The 23,099-nt window shown below is 44.0% G+C and overlaps 1 protein-coding gene across 1 annotated transcript in view; it reads right to left on the minus strand.

The window, feature by feature from the left end:
* RHBDF1 (rhomboid 5 homolog 1) overlaps positions 1 to 23,099 on the minus strand; it is a 353,761-nt gene that overhangs the window by 172,237 nt on the left and 158,425 nt on the right. Inside the window, exons 3-5 of the mRNA XM_063934209.1 lie at positions 21,185 to 21,315; positions 7,010 to 7,223; positions 1,588 to 1,794 (exon numbers count right to left, since the gene is read on the minus strand). Coding sequence (XP_063790279.1) covers positions 1,588 to 1,794; positions 7,010 to 7,223; positions 21,185 to 21,315 — 552 coding nt within the window. The remainder of the gene's footprint in view (positions 1 to 1,587; positions 1,795 to 7,009; positions 7,224 to 21,184; positions 21,316 to 23,099) is intronic.

A 23,099-nucleotide genomic window follows, 5' to 3' on the forward strand; every position in this document is an offset into this window, starting at 1 on the left:
CTACAGGGGAAATGTGCTGTGCACAACACTACAGGGGAAATGTGCTGTGCACAACACTACAGGGGAAATGTGCTGTGCACAACACTACAGGGGAAATATGCTCTGCACAACACTACAGGGGAAATGTGCTGTGCACAACACTATAGGTGAAATGGGCTGTGCACAACACTACAGGGGAAATGTGCTGTGCACACTACACAACACTACAGGGTAAATAATGTGCTGTGCACAACACTACAGGGGAAATGTGCTGTGCACAACACTACAGGGGAAAGGTGCTGTGCACAACACTACAGGGGAAATGTGCTGTGCACAACACTACAGGGGAAATGTGCTGTGAACAAGACTACAGGGAAATGTGCTGTGCACAACGCTACAGGGGAAATATGCTCTGCACAACACTACAGGGGAAATGTGCTGTGAACAACACTACAGGGGAAATGTGCTGTGCACAACACTACAGGGGAAATGGGCTGTTCACAACACTACAGGGGAAATGGGCTGTGCACAACACTACAGGGGAAATAATGTGTTGTGCACAACACTACAGGGGAAATGTGCTCTCTACAACACTACAGGGAAATGTGCTGTGCACAACACTACAGGGGAAATATGCTCTGCACAACACTACAGGGAAATGTGCTGTGCACAGTACTACAGGGGAAATGTGCTGTGCACAACACTAAAGGGGAAATGTGCTGTGAACAACATTACAGGGGAAATGTGCTGTGTATAACACTACAGGGAAAATGTGCTGTGCACAAAACTACAGGGGAAATGGGTTGTGCACAAAACTACAGGGGAAATGGGTTGTGCACAACACTACAGGGGAAATGGGATGTGCAGAACACTACAAGGGAAATAATGTGCTGTGCACAACACTACAGGGGAAATGTGCTGTGCACAACACTACAGGGGAAAGGTGCTGTGCACAGCACTACAGGGGAAATGTGCTGTGCACAACACTACAGGGGAAATGTACTGTGAACAAGACTACAGGGAAATGTGCTGTGCACAACGCTACAGGGGAAATATGCTCTGCACAACACTACAAGGGAAATGTGCTGTGAACAACACTACAGGGGAAATGTGCTGTGCACAACACTACAGGGGAAATGGGCTGTGCACAACACTACAGGGGAAATGGGCTGTGCACAACACTACAGGGGAAATAATGTGTTGTGCACAACACTACAGGGGAAATGTGCTGTGCACAACACTACAGGGGAAATATGCTCTCTACAACACTACAGGGAAATGTGCTGTGCACAACGCTACAGGGGAAATATGCTCTGCACAACACTACAGTGAAATGTGCTGTGCACAGTACTACAGGGGAAATGTGCTGTGCACAACACTAAAGGGGAAATGTGCTGTGAACAACACTACAGGGAAAATGTGCTGTGTATAACACTACAGGGAAAATGTGCTGTGCACAAAACTACAGGGGAAATGGGTTGTACACAACACTACAGGGGAAATGGGCTGTGCAGAACACTACAGGGGAAATGTGCTGTACACATGATTTAAGCATGTTTAACTCGTGGAAATGTGAACAGTCAATCAGAAGATATAAAACAAACTAACCTTTACAAGTGCTGCTGCTGCCCTAAAGCTCATTTTGGCTACAGACTCTTTTTTCCGTCTTCTGGGAAATCGGTTGAATCCAGATCTGGAGCTAGTAAATGAGCAGAGAGAAGTTGCGCCAGGTGTAATTGGTGTATGTGGCATACTGTAGCCATCCGTCTCTTCCACCATTCGGAAAGCACGTCCTCTTGCCAATGGGTCTATAATCTACATAAATGGAAATAAAAAGCATACGTTGTCTTATACATTAAACAAAGGTGTATCATTTGGTTCCTGCGAGGACAGTATATGTTTTCTTAATGCGAAAAAAGAAGAACTGAGCTATTTACAATGTAATAAAAGTTCTGCATGCAAAAGACCCGATTCACTTTTTTACTACTGCTGCAACTTCCCTTCACCCTTTATACCTTCCTACATGTATGGTTCATAAGATTTTTCTTTACACATTTTGGCGCTATACCTTTGTAGAAATTACCTCTTTTATTATTCAGCCCATCATGGCAACAGTTTGCTTATAAACACTGTGCCCACTTTACTGAAATAGGAATTTATCAAAATATATGCTGAGTGCATCAAAAATAGGAATTTCACACCTACCGGTAATTCCTTTTCTCGTAGTCCGTAATGGATACTGGGGATCTGTACTTTAGTACCATGAGGTATAGATCAGGTCCACTGAAGCCTGGCACTTTAAAACCTTTCGTGTGTGTATGTGTGTGCTGGCTCCTTCCCTCTATGTCCCTCCTACCAGACTCAGTCTAGGCTGTGCCCGAGGAGACGGACATACCACGAGAGAAGAAAACAGGTACAACAGCAGTAAGGCACTAAGCCAAGACACTACCATAACTGAAAAGGAGGGCGCTAACCAAAACAGAGGATAGCAACACCAACCTAACCAAGAGAGCAAAGCTATCCCAACAACAAAACGGGACCGCAATGGTGGGCCAACCAAACAAATACTCAGGTGAGCAGGAATCGAAGCACTGAGGCGGGCGCCCAGTATCCACTACGTACTTTTCTTACGTCCTAGTGGATACTGGGGATCTGTACTTTAGTACCATGGGGAAGTCCCAAAGCTCCCAAACAGGTGGTAGAGTGCTGAGACCCCTGTAAAACCACTTGACCAAACTGAAGGTCATTCTTGGCCAAGGTGTCGAACTGACAGAATTTAACAAAAGTGTTCGAACCAGACCAAGTAGCATCTCGGCACAACTGTAAGGCCGAGACACCCCGGGCAGCCACCCAGGAAGAGCCCAAAGATCTCGTCGAGTGGGCCTGAATAGACATCAGCACAGGCAGAGCTACCGAAGTATAAGCTTGTTGAATGGTCAACCTGAGCCAATGAGCAATCGATTGCTTAGAGGCCAGACAACCAATCTTGGTGGCATCATAAAGACAAATAGCGAGTCAGATTTCAGATGAGGAGCAGTCCGTTTGACATAAATCTTCAGAGCCCTCCCCACATCCAAGGACTCTGGACCAACGGAGGCGTCAGACAATACCAGAACCACAATGTGTTGATTCACATGAAAAGCAGGCACCACTTTTGGTAAAAACTGAGGTTGGGTCCTGAGTTCCACCCTGTCTTCATGAAAAATCAAGTAAGGGCTCTTACAGGATAAGGCCCCCAATTCAGAGACACGTCTGCAGACGCCAATGCTAATAACATCACTGTCTTCCAGGTGAGAAATTTTAACTCCACCCTATGTAAGGGTTCAAACCAGTCTGATTGAAGAAAGGACAGAACCACATTGAGATCCCACGGAGCTGTGGGATGTACGAAGGGTGGTTGCATATGAAGAACTCCTTTTAGGAAAGTTTGTACTTCCGGTAACATGGCAAGTTGTTTCTGGAAAAAAAACAGAGAGTGCCAAAATCCGGATTTTGATAGAGCCTAAGCGTAGGCCCATATCCACTCCCACCTGAAGTATAAGTTGAACGCTTTGTCTTCTTAGTCTTTTTAGAACCCTTGGGATTAGCGGTAGAGGAGGGAACAGGTACACAAACTGGTACGTCCATGGTGTCGTCAGCGCGTCCACTGCTACAGCCTGCGGATCCCTTCGTTCTGGATCAGTAACGGCATAGCTTCTTGTTGAGATGAGAAGCCATCAGATTTATCTGCGGACAGCCCCACCGATGAATTAACTGTTGAACACCTGGGGATGTAGGCCCCATTCCTCCGGATGGAGGTCGTGTCTGCTGAGGAAGTCCGCTTCCCAGTTGTCCACTCCTGGAATGAATATGGCTGAGATAGCCCTTGCGCTGGTCTCCACCCAGACGAGTATTCTTGAAACTGCTTGCATCGACGATCTGCTTTTTGTTCCCCCTTGTCAGGTTATGTTCGCCACCGCTGTGGCATTGTCCGATTGAACGTGGATCGCCTGATCCTTCAGGAGGTGGGAAACCTGCAGAAGAGCATTGTAAATTGCCATGAGTTCCAGGATGTTTATCGGCAGAGCAGATTCCTGAACTGTCCATATCCCCTGGAACTGGGACCCTTGGGTCACAGCACCGCAACTTCAGAGACTGGCATCTGTTGTCAGTAGAATCCACGAGTGGATATTGAATTTCCTGCCATTTACCAGGTGAGAAACTTGTAGCCAACATAACAGAGAAATCCAGGCTTTTGGAGATAATGTCACTTCCTGATGCATGTGAAGATGAGCCCCTGACCATTGGTCCAGCAGATCCAGCTGAAATGGCCGGGCATGAAATCTGCCGTATTGGATTGCCACGTAAGCAGCAACCGTCCTGCCCAGCAAGCGTTTGCAAAGATGTATGGATACCTTGCGAGGACGGAGCACTGAGTGGACCATAGCCTGGATAGCCAGGGCCTTGTCCATCGGAAGAAACACCTTTTGAGACACCGCATCCAGTATCATTCCTAGGAACTAAAGACGCTGGGTCGGTGCCAGGTATTTAGGAAATTTAGGATCCACCCATGATCTGTAAGCAGGCGAGTCATCAGATCGATGCTGTGCAATAGACGCTCCCTGGACATAGCCTTTATCAGGGGATTGTCCAAGTAGGGGACTATGTTGACTCCCATCATGTGCAGTTGTATCATCATCTCTGCCATGACTTTGGTGAAGACCCTCGGAGCTGTGGACAGGCCAAAGGGCAAAGCCTGAAACTGGAAATGGTCGTTCAAGATGAAGTAAGCCAGGAATTCCCCCTCCTCCAGACCAGACACCACTGCCCGCAGGGATTCCATCTTTAAGATACGGGTTTAGAAACTTCAGTTTCAAGGAGGTAATTCAGATCTGATCACTGGCTAGCATTTTTTGCAGTGTTGCGGTCAGGTCAGAACTGCGCATGCATATGCACCGCAATGCGCAGGTGCGTCGTACGGGTACAAAGCAGATCATTGCTGTGTGATGGGTTTACGAAGAATCCATTCTCACAGCCGATCGCAAGGAGATTGACAGGAAGAAGGCGTTTGTGGGTGGCAACTGACCGTTTTCAGGGAGTAGTTAGAAAAATGCAGGCGTAATGACCTCATCCCGGGGCAGAGAGTCTAAACCATCAATAACAATATCAGACCACTTGACTACCACCCTGGAAATCCACCCACAAACAATTGTGGGGCGCTGTGCTACACCTGCTGCCATATATATTGCATTGAGAGTGGTCTCAATTTTACGGTCAGCCAGCTCTTTTAGGGATATAGCCCCTGGCACCGACAGTTCCAATTTCTTAGACAGTCTGGATACAAACGGATCGACTGGGAGGGGAAAAGTAGCTAAAAACCTCTGAGGAATTTTACATTTCTTATCAGGGTTTACCCATGCATCCTTGGCCAGGTAGTTTAATTCTTTAGACACAGGAAAGGTGACTGAGGTCTTTAGTCTAACATTAAAGTACAACTCCTCATCTGGTTCTGCGTCCTGATCCGGTATGTGAAGAACCTCTCTTACAGCATAAATGAGGGCCTCCACCCCAGGGGACAGAGAGCTGTCCTCATCCATATCATCATCATCATCCACATCAGGCTGATCAGAATCAGAATCAGACTGGAGCACCTGTGACAGTGAGCATTTCTGGTATCTGCTGCTTTAGCCATACAATAGATGTTTCAACACCCGTCTCTCCTTTTTAGCTGCAGCTAATTCTGAATTTACATTCTGAATCATGATTTTAAAATTATCTAACCAGTCAGGTGCCTGTGAACTGTGTCCCTGTGGAGATAAGGAACTCTGTTCACACATGAGGGACCCCGCTGTTGCACGGGCAGACTTACAAGCAGCACACATAACCATGTCCACAGACATATGTACCCAACAGTAATACAGCGCAGCTCACTGAAACACCTCCACACAGACCCTAGAGAGCCCCTGGAGTGACACTGAGGAATGGAGACCAGCACACAAACACAGCAGAACAGTGTGTGAAAATATGTGTACAACCTGATAGAAGTGTAGCGGTGGTACCGCTGGCGAGCTCCCGCCACTGCTATGACCCCCTGGTACCAGTACAGAGTCTGTAGCAGTGTGGGTCCCTGGGGGAGCAGCATGCATGCACCCTTGATGATCCGCAGAAGCAGGAAATTGTGCCTTCCCGCCTCTGGTCCTGCACCTGGAAGCCTCGCCCCTTGCAATGGTGCACGGTCCCTGTAGTTTTATACTGGCCATTTTACTATGAAATATACATAACAGTACACACAAAGCCTTGATTGACAGTGAGCACTGCGGGGCATGAGCCCTGAACCAGTGTAGTCTGCGGTGGGTATCGCAGCTCGTGGCCCGTGACCGCCGCGTGACATGCCGCCAAAACCACACCGGGGACCCTCTAGCCGGGGACGCGGTGTTAACACTCACCGCACCTATCGATCTTCGGCATCTGTTAGAGGGTGACAGCTAGCTGCTGGCGTGGGCACATACACAAACGGTGTTTGAACAGCACCTCGGGAGCTCAGTGGGTTATTAAACTAAAATAAAAAATAAAGGAAACTCTCTGGATCTCCAGAGAAATGCACCCGGCTCCTTGGGCATATTTTTCTAAACTGAGTCTGGTAGGAGGGGCATAGAGGGGAGGATCCAGCATACACATACACACACTAAAGGTTTTAAAGTGCAAGGCTCCAGTGGAACCGATCTATACACCATGGTACTAAAGTACAGATCCCCAGTATCCACTAGGACGTAAGAGAAAAAATCTCTACACTGCTTTCTGGTTGCAATATACAATGAAATATGCATACTGCATAGTACAGTACATCGTACTTAGTATATATCTTACACTCTTTTTGTCCATCCAGATTATTAGAAGTCTGAATTAAAAAAACATACATGTTCCAAATTAAAAATTTACGATGGTAAAACCTAAAACACAGGCGCTCTATAATCCTCCCATATTTAAAGCAGTATGAAAAATGTGAACAGACAGTAATGGCAGCTTTCATAGTAGGCTGGTAACACAATACCTTTTGCATGTTAAACTGAGCTGGTCCCACATAAAGAGGTGGCGGTGTTTCCGTACTTGTCAACGATATATTGTCCTGGCTTGGGAGGTCCATTTCCCTTATAACTTGTGGTTTTAACTTTCCATATCTCTGGCTGCAGTGTCTAAGGCTTTTCCTTTGCCACTTATGAGTGGAATCACTGTCTTTACTCACTCCAAACCAGTCAGCTGTACCCCTGGAACACAGAAGGTATCATTTATGGCAGAGACCATTAGTATGAACTATACAAACTATGGACACACACTTTTATCTTTTCCAAGTATGGGTTCATTATAAATACTTGCACTGACTATATGAGAATATTTTAAAGTACATGCAGTTCATCTTTCTAAGCATAAAACACTCCTATTTCACTGTAACCACCAATGTAATCAACTATGTCTTGTAACGTACAATACAACTATTGTAGATTATGGTGCCTACTAACTGAGGTGTATATGCATTGATAAGGTTTTCAGTGCATGGGCTTCCAATTAATTTTCAGACCCCAGTTATACTCAGTGTCCCCTTCTCTCCTGACTTTACGCTATGATTTATGTCCTAAATCAAAGAACTGGATGTACTCATAGCAGTCGCCTTCTGGATCATGTGATCTACTCCGCACAATGCAGGGAGGTCAGTGATTATGTCCAATCAGGGGTGGTGGAGAAGACAGTGCAGGGCATTCTGCACAACATTGTATCCCCCCTTTCCTGTGTGAAATGACTGGACTGAAGATAAGCAATCATCTTTAGGTAGGGTTCCATTAATTCAATTAATTTAAATTATTGGTGATTTATGTTTATTAGTGCTAATTCAATTAGTAATTGGTGATTAGGGCATATGGCGCTCAGTGTGCATTTCTAAGTTTAGTTCTAGAATATGTGGGATTTGAGGGTATTTTGGTGTTAGTGACAGAAATTTTTATGCAATAGAAAATCTGTGAGGTAAATGGGGGCAATCTTTATCAAGAAGCCCTGAGTGGAAAGTGTAGGCAATTTTATCAAGTAGGGGTTTGAGAGCATGTGTAAAACTTCTGGAGCTACTGGGAGCTCTGAGTGACATGTGGGGGCTTTTTGAGTTCAGTGATGTGGAGGTGGTGAGGTCATTTTGAAGCTGTTGTTTATTATTGAGAGTAAAGGTTATGAGCTGCCTTTTTTGACAGATAGAGAGCCACAAAGGGCTGTCTTAACATCATTGTAGGCCCTGGGCAAAGCAATGCACCCAACCATTCACAGAAGTTAATTAAAATGATAATAACTTTCCTGCAGTCCAACGCTGCTCATAGCCATCATAATTTGGTTACATCGGTAGTGTAACATACTAGCAGTTGCTGTGTTCACTTGATCTCTATATAATGGACATTGTGAATGTGGTATGCTGATCATTGCTGCCAATAACATGTGATTACTGGGGTGGTATATATGTCACTGTTATGTATATATGACATATGACTGTCATTTGAGATATATAAAGGCTTGCCATTGCTGGGTGAGACAGATCTACCATTAACTCTTTTCTTGCTTATTGTGAGCAATAATATCTTGGTCATTTTTGTGTATTGATGGTTATAACATCTGGATAACTATATGGGGTTGATTCCATTATCTCGCCCCTACAAGTAAGTATGGCTGTATGCTGCCCTTCTAGTAAGCAGCTGCAGACTTGCTGATTTTTGTTCATAGCCCCATAAGGCAGTGAAAGAGGTGAAATGACACGACACTACCGCCTTTTCCATGGCATGCACCCCTTGCGGCTAACTGAATTGATCCCTATGTCTGACATGCATAATGTGCACTTTATTTATTTGTTTTCAGAAGTGCCAAAACCAGAGTACACAGTATAACCTGGGCTATCTGCCAGCAACAAGATTCCTGAATGGTGATTATTTGTCATAGTGACCAAAGATTAAGAACTTCATAAGGTTGGTGTCTTACTGTAATATTTTATAGAACACGTATGCTATCAGCTGTAACTAACTGGCTTGAGGTAATCATTAATAAAGCATTCATACCTTTATTCATTTATTTAAAGAACAATTATTTATGTTCATAAAACTAAATATTTTTTCACAAGTACCACTTCACATGGCAGACATTTGTAGCTACAGTATGTGTTATAAGGGAAAGATCTCTAGGTAGAGGCAGACAATTGCTATCTTACATTATCTTCTTAACAAAACACTAAAGAATGTTGCAAAAGATTAAAAGCTTGTCTGACACTGGATAATGGATACTGAGAATGACACTCATCAAAACAAAACATAATAAAGCAGATGTGTAATTATACAAGTGACATACATTAAAACCAAAAATGAAGAGCAATTTCCTTAATTAAAAGTAAAAGAGAACTTGAATATATTTTACCCTGCAGCGGAGATAAAAAAAAACCCACATATTAATATTATCTTTAGCAAATGTTATCTAACCAGAACGCAACCAACTCTCAAAGACTTTCAGACATATTTGTCCAATTGATGCACAATGCATGCTTCAGTGGCTGGCGGCCTGCTGCCGAGACCCAGATTGGTACACTGAACCAGTTGCTCAGATGCTGCAAAGTTCCAGAGCTGGAGCCCTGACATGTTTGGATAATTATGTGGTAAATTTGACATAGTGTATATATATATATATATATATATATATATAAGCAAAGCAATCCCACAGGCCATCATCTTTTTAGCATTCACCCCTGCTTACAGCCCTCCTTCTTTCATAAGATCTGATTTATTTAATAAAACCAACCTCATTAGGAAGCCAATAGTACTCTTAAGCTGGAGAAACATTACATTAGGGAAGACATTGTTACTCAGAAGTCAGAACACACAGTTTCTTATTTGTTGCCATAAATGCAGTGACCTACCATCTTCAGTATAATGTAGAGAGGATTTAAAGGTTAATACCACTTTAAATATATTTGACTGATTTACTGTAGATCAGTATATATCTTTGAATTTTATCAAATACAACCTCTTCATTTGCTTGCCCATATGTAGCTCTAGCAACTGTTTGGCTACCTAGGGATTCCATTGGCTGCAGTGACAAACGTTCTCCTCAGCTAGACAACATTCAGCCTGGGCTATCCCTAAATGGGTTTGATACAGGATGCCGGTGGGTGAGACCGTCACCGGCAACCCGACAATTAGAATGCCGACAGGGAACAGGGTTATATTACACCTCCCCTACCCCGCATGGGGTGACGGCAAGGGCTAAGATAGTGATGGTGGCAGCTAGGTATAAGACACTGGCTGTGGTGGCTAGGACTAAGACTAAAGGGTGACAGCTACGACTTATCCTCCCTCTCTAGTTTCTCTAACAACAACCCCCTCAACAGTGGCACCGATACTTACCTGTGGGATGTCGGCATTCGGTGTTCCGGCGCCGGGATTCCGAGTGGTGTCGGGAGTACGGCATTGGTCACATGACTGCCGGCATCCCGACTGCTTAGATGCTGACCACATTCCTCCCAGATATGGGTATGTACTGTGGTTGGGGAGATGGTCAGTTCCAACATTACTAGGTGCATCACCAAAGGTGTACTGAATGTCTATTATGATATTAGGAAAATGAAGCATGACAAAAATGCTATATAATGTCCCACAAATTTTTCTTTGAGTTGTACTGGTTAGAGTGACACAGAAGAAATATCTTTGGACAGCCTGTGCAGAGAGGTAACTAGGCGATTACTATGGGCCAAAGTCAGCATGGATCGTAGATATGTGGCTATGATGAATCGGGACTAATGGAGCCTGGAGTGAAGAGAAGCACATCACCCGTTTGGCCCGGAGCTGTCAAAGCCCTATGGGAGGTTACTGCCTTGATGGAGGCAGAGCTGTGCGCAAAGACTGGAGGCTGCGGCTGCAATATGGGAGGATCGCCTGGGAGGTGGGATGGAGCGGCCATGAAAACGAAGTACAGGGCCTGGGGATTTCTGGCTTGGTTTAACTGCCACAAGCTACAAAAAGGGACAGCGGATGGACCAAACCCTAAGGATCGTGGGGCCCTTGAGTAACTGCCCATCAAGCCCATAAATAAAGACAGCCCTTGTAGTAGGCAGATAGCAGCGGATGGGCACATACAAGAGAAGCAGGCAGCGGACAAATAGCAGGAAATATAAAATGGTCAGATAAGAGGAAAGATCCGGCTACTGTTTAGAAAAAATAGAGTGAAACAGATACAGAGGGGTATATTTACTAAGAATCTCATTTCTGCCGATTTCAGCAGAGATCAATCTCGGCTGACATCGGCAGTGTGAGATTGCAACTTTTTGAGAAAAAACACAGTAATTTACTAAACTACTGTGTTTTTTCAATACGAATTCACCGATGTCGGTGTAATTCGTATTGCCGGCAGTGCTTTACGGGAGAGAATAGTAAAACACTACCAGACTTAACACACTGAAGCCCGGCTGGATCATTGAGATCCATGCAGGGCTTCATTGTGTACATTATAGAAATCGTAAAAAAAAAAATTGCGTGGGATCCTCCCTCCTAAGCATAACCAGCCTCGGGCTCTTAAACCCGGGCCTGGTTGTTAAAATACCGGGGGGAAAATTGAGTAGGGGTTCCCAGTATTTAGACAACCAGTACCGGAGCCTTGGGCTGGTCCTAGTTCCAAAAATATTGGGGACAAAAGACGCAGGGGTCCCCCGTATTTTTGAAATCAGCATTGGCTCCAGTAGCCAGGGAGGTAATGCCACAGCCGGGGGACACATTTATGTAGCTCCCTGCGGCCGTGGCACTAATCCCCCTCCCCCCCCAACTAGTCACCGCTGGCCGAACCAATGAACTACAGGGGATCCATGTTTACACATGGATCCCCTTTCCCCAGATGCCGGGACCCCCCGTGACTCCTGTCACTAGAGGAACCGGCAGCCACTAGAGGAACAGGGAGTGCCACGTCATAGCGCTCTCCTGATTTGATGTGCGCTCCTGGCCTGTCAATCAGGCGGAGCGCACTGGCTATAATGGGGATCGCTGTCCTCCATTATAGTCTGTGGTGGGAAAATTGCGGACTGCAGCTAACCACAAGGTTAAGAGTGACCTCAATTAACCTTGTTGAGGCATTCGGCATTCGGGAAAAGGGGATCCATGTTTACCCTTTCCTTTAGTTCGTTGGTTCGGGCTTTTTGCGGTTTGCTTTTTTTAACCCTGTGGATGCCTATATGGACAGAAGAGGACCGATCTTCACTGGATTATAGGTATTTCTTTTGTTGTGGAACTACAGGTACCAGCGGGCCCGTTATTTCTCCGCATGCTGGTACTTGTGGTTCTCCAGTTACCAGCAAGCGGGGGAGGCTTATTGGGAATTTTGTAGTTCCACAACAAAAGACAATATTCTTTTTTTTACACATTTTTAAAGGCTGTCAGCCCTCCATCCACCGCCCAGGGATGGGGGTCAGCCTCGGGCTTGATGCCTGGCCCTTGGGTGCCTGAAGAGGGGGAGCCCTTGATTTAAAGGGTCCCCACTCCCCCAGGGAACCATGGGTGACTAGTTGGGGAGGGGGGGAGTAATGCCACGGCCGCAGGGGCCTACATAAATATGTCCATATAATCCAGTGAAGATCGGTCCTCTTCTGTCCATGTAGGCATCCACAAGGTTAAAAAAAAAAACTGCAAGAAACCCGAACCAATGACCTAAAGGAGATCCATGTTTACACATGGCTGTGGCATTATTTCCCTGGCTAGTGAAGCCCGGTGCTGGTTTCAAAAATCCGGGGGACCCCTACGTCTTTTGTCCCCAGTATTTTTGGAACCAGGACTGGCCCAAGAGCCCGGTGATGGTTGTCTAAATACTGGGGGACCCTACACAATTTTTTCCCGGTATTTAAACAACCAGAACCGGCTCAAAGAGCCCGAGGCTGGTTATGCTTAGGAGGGGAGACCCCACGCAATTTTTTTTTTTTTTTTACTCTTTCTGACACTTTTACACAGAGAAGCATGCATGGATCTCACTGATCCGTGCATGACTATCAAAACACACCAGCCAGAAGCATGTCTATTTGAAAGCTCCATTTTTGTATGAATTCTATGCTTTCCAGGCAGTGTTTGGCTATTGTCAGCAGTGATTGAGAATACAAATTCTTAGTAAATTCCCGTGTTGTATAAAATAACAGCCGTATTTCACTGATAGTCTATTGCTTCATATTTTTGTGGACGGCTGTGTATCTCAATACGAATAGCCCCAACACTGCAGAGATTTGTGTTTAGTAAATTCCCGAGATGACACTTAGAAAAAGAAGAAAAAAAACCTAGAATGGATTTGGGAGCTTAGTAAATTTCCACGAGAGTAGGAGAAAAAAATTGTTCAGTATAGGTTGTTTAATTTGAATTAATTTTAAAGAATAAATATTTAAGTGGAGAAAACTGTAAGTAAATATAATAGTTGACATTTTTCTGTCAGAAATGTGTATTTCAGTGAGGCGGTGATATGCCTCTTTCAGGGGTGTGCTGCTGTCAGTGAGGCAGTGCTGTGCTGCTATCAGTGAGGCGGTGATGTGCTGCTTGCAGGTATGTGCTGCTGTCAGTGAGGCGGTGATGTACTGCTTTCAGGTATGTGCTGCTGTCAGTGAGGCGTTAAAGTACTGCTTTCGGGGATGTGCTGCTATCAGTGAGGCGGTGATATGCTGCTTTCAGGGATGTGCTGCTGTCAGTGAGGCGTTGATGTGCTGCTTTCAGGTATGTGCTGCTGTCAGTGAGGCGGTGATGCACTGCTTGCAGGTATGTGCTGCTGTCAGTGAGGCGGTGATGTACTGCTTTCAGGTATGTGCTGCTGTCAGTGAGGCGGTGAAGTACTGCTTTCAGGGATGTGCTGCTATCAGTGAGGCGGTGATATGCTGCTTTCAGGGATGTGCTGCTATCAGTGAGGCGGTGATATGCTGCTTTCAGGAATGTGCTGCTGTCAGTGAGGCGTTGATGTGCTGCTTTCATGGATGTGCTGATGTTAGTGAGGCGGTGATGTGCTGCTATCAGTGAGGCGGTAATGTGCTGTTTGCAGGGATGTGCTGCTATCAGTGAGGCAGGGATATGCTTATCCTGCTGTCAAGGAGGCAGGGTTGTCCTGCTGTCAATGAGGCGGTGATGTGCTGCTGTCAGTGAGGCAGCGATGTTATTCTGTTAGTGAGGCAGGGATGTGCTGCTGTCAGTGAGGCAGTGATGTGCTGCTGTCAGTGAGGCAGTGATGTGCTGCTGTCAGTGAGGCAGTGATGTGCTGCTGTCAGTGAAGCAGCAATGTTCTGCTGTCAGGGAGGCAGCAATGTGCTGCTGTCAGTGAGGCAGGCATGTGCTTCTGTTAGTGAGACAGTAATATGCTGCTGTCAGTGAGGCAGTGATGTGCTGCTGTCAGTGAGGTGGTGATGTTCCCCTGTTAGTGAGGCGGTGATGTGCTACTGCCAGTGAGGCAGCATTGTGCTGCTGTCGGTGAGGGAGTGATGCGCAAGTGTCAGTGAGGCAGTGATGTGCTGCTTTCCGGGATGTGCTTCTGTCTGTGAGGCAGGGATGTGCTGCTATCAGTGAAGCAGTGATGTGCTGCTGTCAGTGAGGTGAGAATGTGCTGCTGTCAGTGAGGTGGTGATGTCCTGCTGTCAGTAGGGCAGTGATGTGCTGCAGTCAATGAGGTGGTGATCTACTGCTGGCAGGGATGTGCCGCTGTCAGTGCGGCAGGGATGCGCTGCTTTCTCTTTGTCAGTAGCCTCTCTGCATTGTTTACAGTTGGGTTTGTTTATAGATGGTCATGTAACAGTTGGAAGTGTGTGGTTAAGCTGGGATCTGTGCGGTCGTTGGATCTAATGTGCCCAATCATGTTAAAGATTTCGGTCATATCACCATGCCATTTAAAAATAAATAAAAAAATAATAATAATTTTATATATATATATATATATATATATATATATATATATATATACATACACAATGGCGCGTCCCGGCACTCACTACCTCTCTGCACGATGCCTGGGTGCCTTCCTTTACCTAACGGTATGTGTAACAAACAGACAATCGGTGGCACTCACTCTGGACTTGTAAATAATGAGCAGTAGACAGACAAGCTGTTTGTAACAGCAGCATGTCTGTCTACTGCTCATTATTTACAAGTCCAGAGTGAGTGCCACCGATTGTCTGTTTTATATATATATATATATATATTTAAAAAATGAAGTATAAAAAGCGCCTAATAGTGTCGGTGAATCACTCTTCGTGAATATAAACGTGATGATAAAACAGACAAAGTATAACAACTTAGCTGCGGATATTTCTGGTAGATGACTCTTAGAAGCCGGACATGTAAAGGAGAGATAAATTTGACATAGTGTGTACTGTTTTAAAATTTCACAGGTGTTTAAAAACCAATTTAGGAACTATGCTGGTTCCAAATTTTTAGTAAAAAACTATATTGGTTAAAAACAATAACAATTTAATGAACACACTCCTGCCATACATGCAGGTTACATATATAGACAATAAACAGTAAAAAAAAGGTTTAAGGACGTATATAGCAGCTTATTCAGTTGTAAATGTAGGTATTAATCGTACAAGATTATGAAGTATAGCAGGCTTATCTGTCCACATATAGAAACTTTGGGATAGAATTCATCCGTAAATGCAAGTATCAAACGTACAAGATAAAATATAAAAGCATAGCTTATCTGTCCACGGATGGGAAGTCAGAGGGGTGAGCATCCAGTCCCTGGGACTGGATGCTCACCCCTCTGACTTTCCATCCGTGGACAGATAAGCTATGCTTTTATATTTTATCTTGTACGTTTGATACTTGCATTTACGGATGAATTCTATCCCAAAGTTTCTATATGTGGACAGATAAGCCTGCTATACTTCATAATCTTGTACGATTAATACCTACATTTACAACTGAATAAGCTGCTATATACGTCCTTAAACCTTTTTTTACTGTTTATTGTCTATATATGTAACCTGCATGTATGGCAGGAGTGTGTTCATTAAATTGTTATTGTTTTTAACCAATATAGTTTTTTACTAAAAATTTGGAACCAGCATAGTTCCTAAATTGGTTTTTAAACACCTGTGAAATTTTAAAACAGTACACACTATGTCAAATTTATCTCTCCTTTACATGTCCGGCTTCTAAGAGTCATCTACCAGAAATATCCGCAGCTAAGTTGTTATACTTTGTCTGTTTTATCATCACGTTTATATTCACGAAGAGTGATTCACCGACACTATTAGGCGCTTTTTATACTTGATTTTTTAAATATTTATCTTCATATTGTTTGAGAGCTGCCACTCACTTACTTGTGAGGAGTGTTAGGTTTGACTAAAGAGTCAGTATTCTTCCTCTATTTTAAGAGCTCTTATTGAATTTACCTAGGCGCTATTCTCTATTGTTTTATATATATATATATATATATATATATATATATAGTGTGTTTGTGTGTATAATACTGTATATATAAACATATATTATATATAAGCACACACACAGATACTGTATATTATATATATCATTCACTAACATTTTTACAGCAGCACAGGTTGCTGATGGAGCCGGAGCTGGACACTCTGCATTAGGCCCCGCCCACACGCAGCATAGTGCAGCAATTTGCGGGTTTATGTTAGGGGGCAGAGCCATAATGATGCAATTCTTATAGAATTGCATATTAGCCCCTCCCTCTCCCCACAGACCTGCATATCGCGGTCAGTATTTAACAGACAATGACGGTGGGATGAAATGGAGTCCGAGATCGCCAGAGATGCGGGATGCCGGATGATCTCTGATGTGTTTCTAAAGGTTCAATCACTTACAAGGCATGGTATTGCCTTGTAAGTGATTGCCCCTTTAAAAACACACCAGAGATTGACCGGCATCCTGCGCCTCCAGCGATCTTGGATTCCATTACATCCCTCCTCAGTCTGTCAGGGGGGTTCCTGGTTACCCACCTGCGTGTGCTAGTAGGATTGATGGGTTCTTGAGGGGAAAGGTTTATTATTGAGGCAATGGGTACTATGCGAACGGAAATTAATAGGTGATGAAATGGTTACTAGGTACTGACAGACTTGGTTTGTGGGGGTAAATGGGAGTGGAGGTGAATGGATATATTGGGTACTCTGATTATACAACAGTGTAGAATAAATGTACAGATATTATGTGTAGGCTCATGCTACAGTAGGTTGTTTTAGCAAGGTGCTATTCCCTCCCCGTTTTGCAGATAGAGGAATGCACAATAACTGCTTTTGGAGCACCATGGTGAGCTCCGAACAAGAGTCATTTGGATTGGAGGGAGGGTTTTGCTACCTTACTGTATGGACTAAAAGACTGGGGCTTGGACTTGGATGCCACGCTTCCTACGGAGATCTCAGTTGCACATATTTCTGTATGTAAACAACCATTTTTTAGTGTATTAAAACAATTAACAAGAATTGTCATACATGCAGTAAACAAGAACCACACGCACCAAATGCTTTTTAAACATGTGATATATATTAGGTCACTAAGGTGGATATTCAATTAGCTGCAGCAATTTTTCAGGTGAAAAAATTGGCGAAAAAGATAAATAAAATCACAAAAAATGGGGGGGTGGTTTGTCAAATTTTTTTCGCCATGGAATCTAATTATCCCTCTTTTTTTTTGCTCCCGCCCAAAAATGACACGTTTTGGGGTGAAAAGACATAGGACCCAGGATAAGTTACCTGCCCTACGTGTTTTTGCGGCTGCTATTGTGAAAACTGGGCATTTTATCAGGGATTTTTTTCACCTGCGCAGTAAATTACCACAATTGAATATCCCGCTATATTGAGTTTTCCACATAACTCCAAACTCTCCACAAAAAAAAAGCTCATGCAAAACTCTACATGCAAAACTACCTGCAAAAAAAAGTAGAGAGTGTTTGACGTTTTCTATAATGTATAGGCCTCCTACTAGCTAGATGCCCCTTGACCGGCATAGTACTGATTCTGTCAAACGTGACATGCTTCCTTCCAGGAAAAATAGGAAAGAAATAGGAAAGAAATATTGAAGTAGATTTGATTCAAATGACTATGACAAACAGGTGAAATGGATGTGAGGTGCTGACATTTACAGAATTACAAGTAAATATTACATTTTTCCTCCTATGCATCATTCCAAGACTTTCTGCAAATCTAGAGAAATTGACATGAACATTAAGCAGAAGAAAATATATTTGTTAAGATAGACAGATTGATAGAAAAGAAAACCAGTGCTCTTCATTTTTCATCCAAAAGAGTGTATTATAACCATATATATTGATAGTTTCACATATACTGCTTAATAAGCTTTAAAGATCACATGTACCATTAATGATGATAGGCAAAATGGTCTGCATGAAAATAGGAAATGGGGGCAATAAACAGTGAAGATACAACTTTTTATTTGAAAACATCAAAATAATGTGAAAAAAGTGTACAATACCAGATCTAAAAACAATGGGAACGTGTAATTAATAGGCAATAGGACCACAACAGGTTACCTTCAGGATGTAGAGCAACTAAAGTACTCCTACTTCACCTGTAGTGCTGTGGAACATTCCTTCTGTTGTTTGAAGCACAGGCCAATGTGTTTCAAAGTCATAGGATATGAAATGCGTTGAAGCACTGTAAGGTCTGGTGTTCAACCAATCACATAGGTTGATCCACAAACCCCAGAGGAAGTATAGATTGTAAGCTTGCGAGCAGGGCCTTCCTACCTAGGGAGGCCAATCCCGGGATCAGGATCGGTGGGATCCCGGGATTTAGGAATAAAAAAGTCTGAGATTCAATCCCGTGATTAGAACTCCAATCCCGGGGATTGCAGGATTTACCTGCCCCATTGTTTTTTTTAATGCTGAGCAGCATTGAGCATCCTCAGGAGGCTCAGACGCTACCTAACTCCCACCTCCCGACTCCCCCTGCCTCCAGCAGTATGCACTGCGCAGAATGACATAATGTCAGAGGTCACGCTGCGCAGTCTGACGCCAGCTGCCCGGACTGCACCTCACAGACCGTGAGCCCACCCACCCATGATGGTGAGTCTGACTTCAGCCGCACTCGCTGCCCGGACCTCACCTTGCAGCCCGCGAGCCCGGCTCCCATCCACGATGGTGAATATTTGTGTAGGCAGGGCTGGGCGGGTCTTCAACCCAATCCCGGGTATCCCAGGAATCCTGGGATTTACCTTTTTTCAATCCCGATACCTGGGATTGAAAAAAAGGCCCAGGATTGGCCTCCCTAGATGTGTCACACTACAACCTTGCTGTGTATAGCAGTGTACTGTAGCAGGACCACGTTTAGGCACCACTGGAGAGGGTTAGGGTTAGGCTGTAGGGGGGGAGGTTTGGTTTAAGATGCGGAATGGGGAGGGTTAGGGGGACATAGAAGGAAGGTAAGTATACCCCCTGTCAGGATTCTCACCATCGGATGCCACTGTCCGTCTTCTGACCTCCTGCATATCATACCCAACTATATATATATATATATATATATATATATATATATATATATATATATATTGATAATTTGTGGTAATTAGCTCAGCTCGGCAGAGGGGTGAATTTGTTCAGGGGTTCATGTTACTGTGCTTTACTTCAGCAGGAAATAAGGAAATAACACAAGTGAACAGAAAATAACAAACGAATAACCCCCATTCAGGGCACTTAATCACTTCTTCGCCCCTGACTAATCTTGGGCAGCTAGCCTGCAAACGTAAAGTTCAAAGTCTCTCAGTCTTTCCAGAGTTAGTTAGCCTGTCCTGGCATGGCCTCTGGCATTACCCACAAAGTCTAAGTCCTGTCTCTGACAAGCAGAATCCTGACAACCTGGCCTGCTTGACTTTGGGTTCACAGCAACATTGATTATCTTACTAGAATGGCATCTGTCAAGGGGTGGCATATATTAGGCGGCAAGTGAATAGTCAGTTCTTTAAGTTGATGTGCGGAAGTTTTTCAAAGTTGATGAAGCAGTAAAAATTAACAAGTGTAAGGATCTGTGCGACTTTGACAATGGCCAAATTGTTGTGGCTAGAGTCAAAGCATCTCCAAAAAGGCAGGTCTTGTTGAGTATCCCAGTATGGAGTGGTTAATATCTACCAAAAGTGGCCCAAGGAAAGACAACCAATGAACTGGCAACAGGGTCATGGGTGCCTAAGGCATTTGGGGAGCGATGGTTAGCTCACCTGGCCCGATTGCACAGAAAAGCTACTGTAGCACAAATTGCTGAAAAATGCTGAAAATGATAGAAAGGTGTCAGAACACAATGCATTGCAGCTTACTGAGTATGAGGCTGTGTATCACAGACCAGTCAAAGTGCCCATGCTGACACTTGTCCACGGCCAAAAGCGCACTGGGCACGTGAATATAGGAACTTGACCAAGAAGCAATGGAAGATGAGGCCTTGATTGATGTCTCATGTTTTCTTTTACATAATGTGGATGGCCAGGCGAGTGTGCATCATTTACTTGGGGATGATACCAGGATGCACTATAGTAAGAATGCAAGCCAACAGTGTGATTCTCTGGGCAGTGTTCAAATGGAAAACCTGGGGGTCCTTGCATTCATGTGGATGTTACTTTGACATGTTACTTATACTTTACTTCTTCATCTATTTGCTATCAAAATGATTCAAATAGAAGAGTTTTGACAGCTTTACCAAACTACTGGACATATGCTAACATTATTTCTAATTTGCACTAAATTAGATGAAAACTAGTTTTTGGTGCACTGGTTATAAGTTACAGCAAGGTAACTGTTGTATGGTTCTAGAGATTCATAAGACCCAGCGAGTGCCTAATGCGCCTGATTCTATTAGGACATGTGATCCTAGTCATGGCAGGAGTTCAGGAATGGACTGTCTCCCAAATAAAGGACAGACAGGAGATATGAGGATAGGTTCAGCAAATAAATGCTGGCAGACAAGGAGGACAGACTTAAGGCAAAACAGACAGAAGTGAATTTAGAGAGAGGGTACTCGATCAGGTATTGTACTGTGGCCTAAGGAAATTTAGCTACACCATTTACTGGATATAAGACAGTTGTACCATTTACTCTGACTATGTTTATGTGCAAAAATATGTGTGAGCATCTAGCAGAAACTCTGTTCTATCAGAAAGTCTTGACTGTCTAATCAGTGTCATATTTTTCAGAAATAATGTAGACTTTAAAACACAAAAATTAATTATTCAGATTAATATTTTACCTCTTGATGGTCTGGGTGATTGAGGTCTGACGTTGTAAGATTGGCCGCTTCTGCTCATTGGGAGGCGAAGGTATTCTAGTGTTCTCAACTGGCATACTCACACTTCTTATAAATGTCTGACGCTTGAAGGGCTGGAAATAGAGATGTGTCAATTAAAAACACACGTGCACAATGTTCATTATAATAGTATGTATCTTCAGCAAGAGTATACATATACAAGTGGTCAGCTGTCAGGGCTCAGGAAACAGCACTGGGGGAGTGTGTCTGTCCAGCAGCCAGTGAGAGCTGTGGGGATAGGGGGTGTGGCCTGCCTCCAGCTCTCACTGTGTAACTGCTAGACAGAAATTTAGCAGAATTATATAATAGTTGGCATGCTTACAAGTTGTCAACTTGACTTGGATTCAGTGTCAAGCTGTCATTGCTTTATGTATTTGTTTATTACATATCATAATGTGCACTATTTAAAGCAGCAACCTACACAATCTCTTTTGGCTATACATAGCAAAATCGCAAGTCAAGTACCTTCTACTCATGCACCTGGGTATTTTTCTTGTTTACCTATTATATCATTATCTCCTTTTCTAAATATCTCTGGAGGAAAAAAATATGGCTGCTAGACACAGGCATAGGCTCTCAAGACTTTTGGTGGTCAATTCAAATACCCGCAAGTCAGCTTGCACCGCAAGTAAGTGTGGCCATATGCATCACTTGAAGTAGACTCGGGCAAGCTGATTTTTGTTCGCCCCTACAGTAATTGTATTGACCCCTTAGCATGTCATGTGATGGAACATGGGGAAGTGGGAGGGGAAGAATGTCACAGAGCTCAGAGAGGAATTCCCAAACCTCTCTACTCACTTCATTAAGTGCTATATGCCTGTAGCTTCCATTGTAGCCACATAACACTGTAAGAAATCTACAGAATTAGCAATCATTAACAGCAATCTTAAGAAAGAAACCATGGGAAAATGGTAAATTCCAACATTCGCTGTATAGCCTGCCACTCTGATAACACATGAAGGGCAGGATGTATTAAAGGATAAATGCTGTAAAAACCCAGTTGTTGTTTTTTTTTTTTACAGCATTTGCAAATGTACTAACCCCCAGCTTTTTATGGCGATACCCTATATGGGCTTCTTACCGCACCCCACCGTCTCTGCCGCCCAGCGCCACTCACTCACGCCAACCCCCCCATACCTGTGTGCTGGCCGCCTCTCATCACAGTCCCGGATCCCAGTTTCCTCCTCACCCAGCAACACAGCCAGTTGTCTTTCCAACTGCAGGGAGAAGGAGGAGCCCAGGACTGGCTTCAGACTGGCTGGAAGGTGACGGGGACCACCCTCTCCACACCCTCTCCCAAAGACCAGCAGGAAATGCAGGTGGCCTCTGTCATCACATTGCGATACTAATCGCATATGTTAGTACATATGCGATTAGCATCGCTGCGATGGCCGGTAATGTATATTAATACATCCCGCCCAAAAACCACACAGCATGTTTCCATGGCATCGAGCTGTTAAGCACAAAAACTGGAATCATCCATGACCCCTTAGCCAAAAAGAGTACTCAATAGAAAGCACTCTCTAGGAGCGACTCTGAGTTGCATGCAAAGTTGCCAGCATCCGTCGAAGCCTGATTTATTACCTTAAGCTACTGCAAGTATCCGTACAGCTAATGTGGGTGGGGGTGCTCGTGTGTGTGCAACAGAAACTAGTGCCATCTACTGACTTAATGCTGACCTCTGAATCCATAATCATTAGTATTTACCCCTTGCTAGGTGCAAGATATCCATCTGAAACATGCTTCCCTTCTCCATATGCATCACTCTGAATTGCATTGATCTTTTCATACACGCCCACAACACTTCAACAATTTAGGATGGTTACCCATAATCACATTATCACCTGACAGCATGCAT

This window comes from Pseudophryne corroboree, chromosome 7 (genome assembly GCF_028390025.1).
Source record: "Pseudophryne corroboree isolate aPseCor3 chromosome 7, aPseCor3.hap2, whole genome shotgun sequence".
NCBI lineage: Eukaryota > Metazoa > Chordata > Amphibia > Anura > Myobatrachidae > Pseudophryne > Pseudophryne corroboree.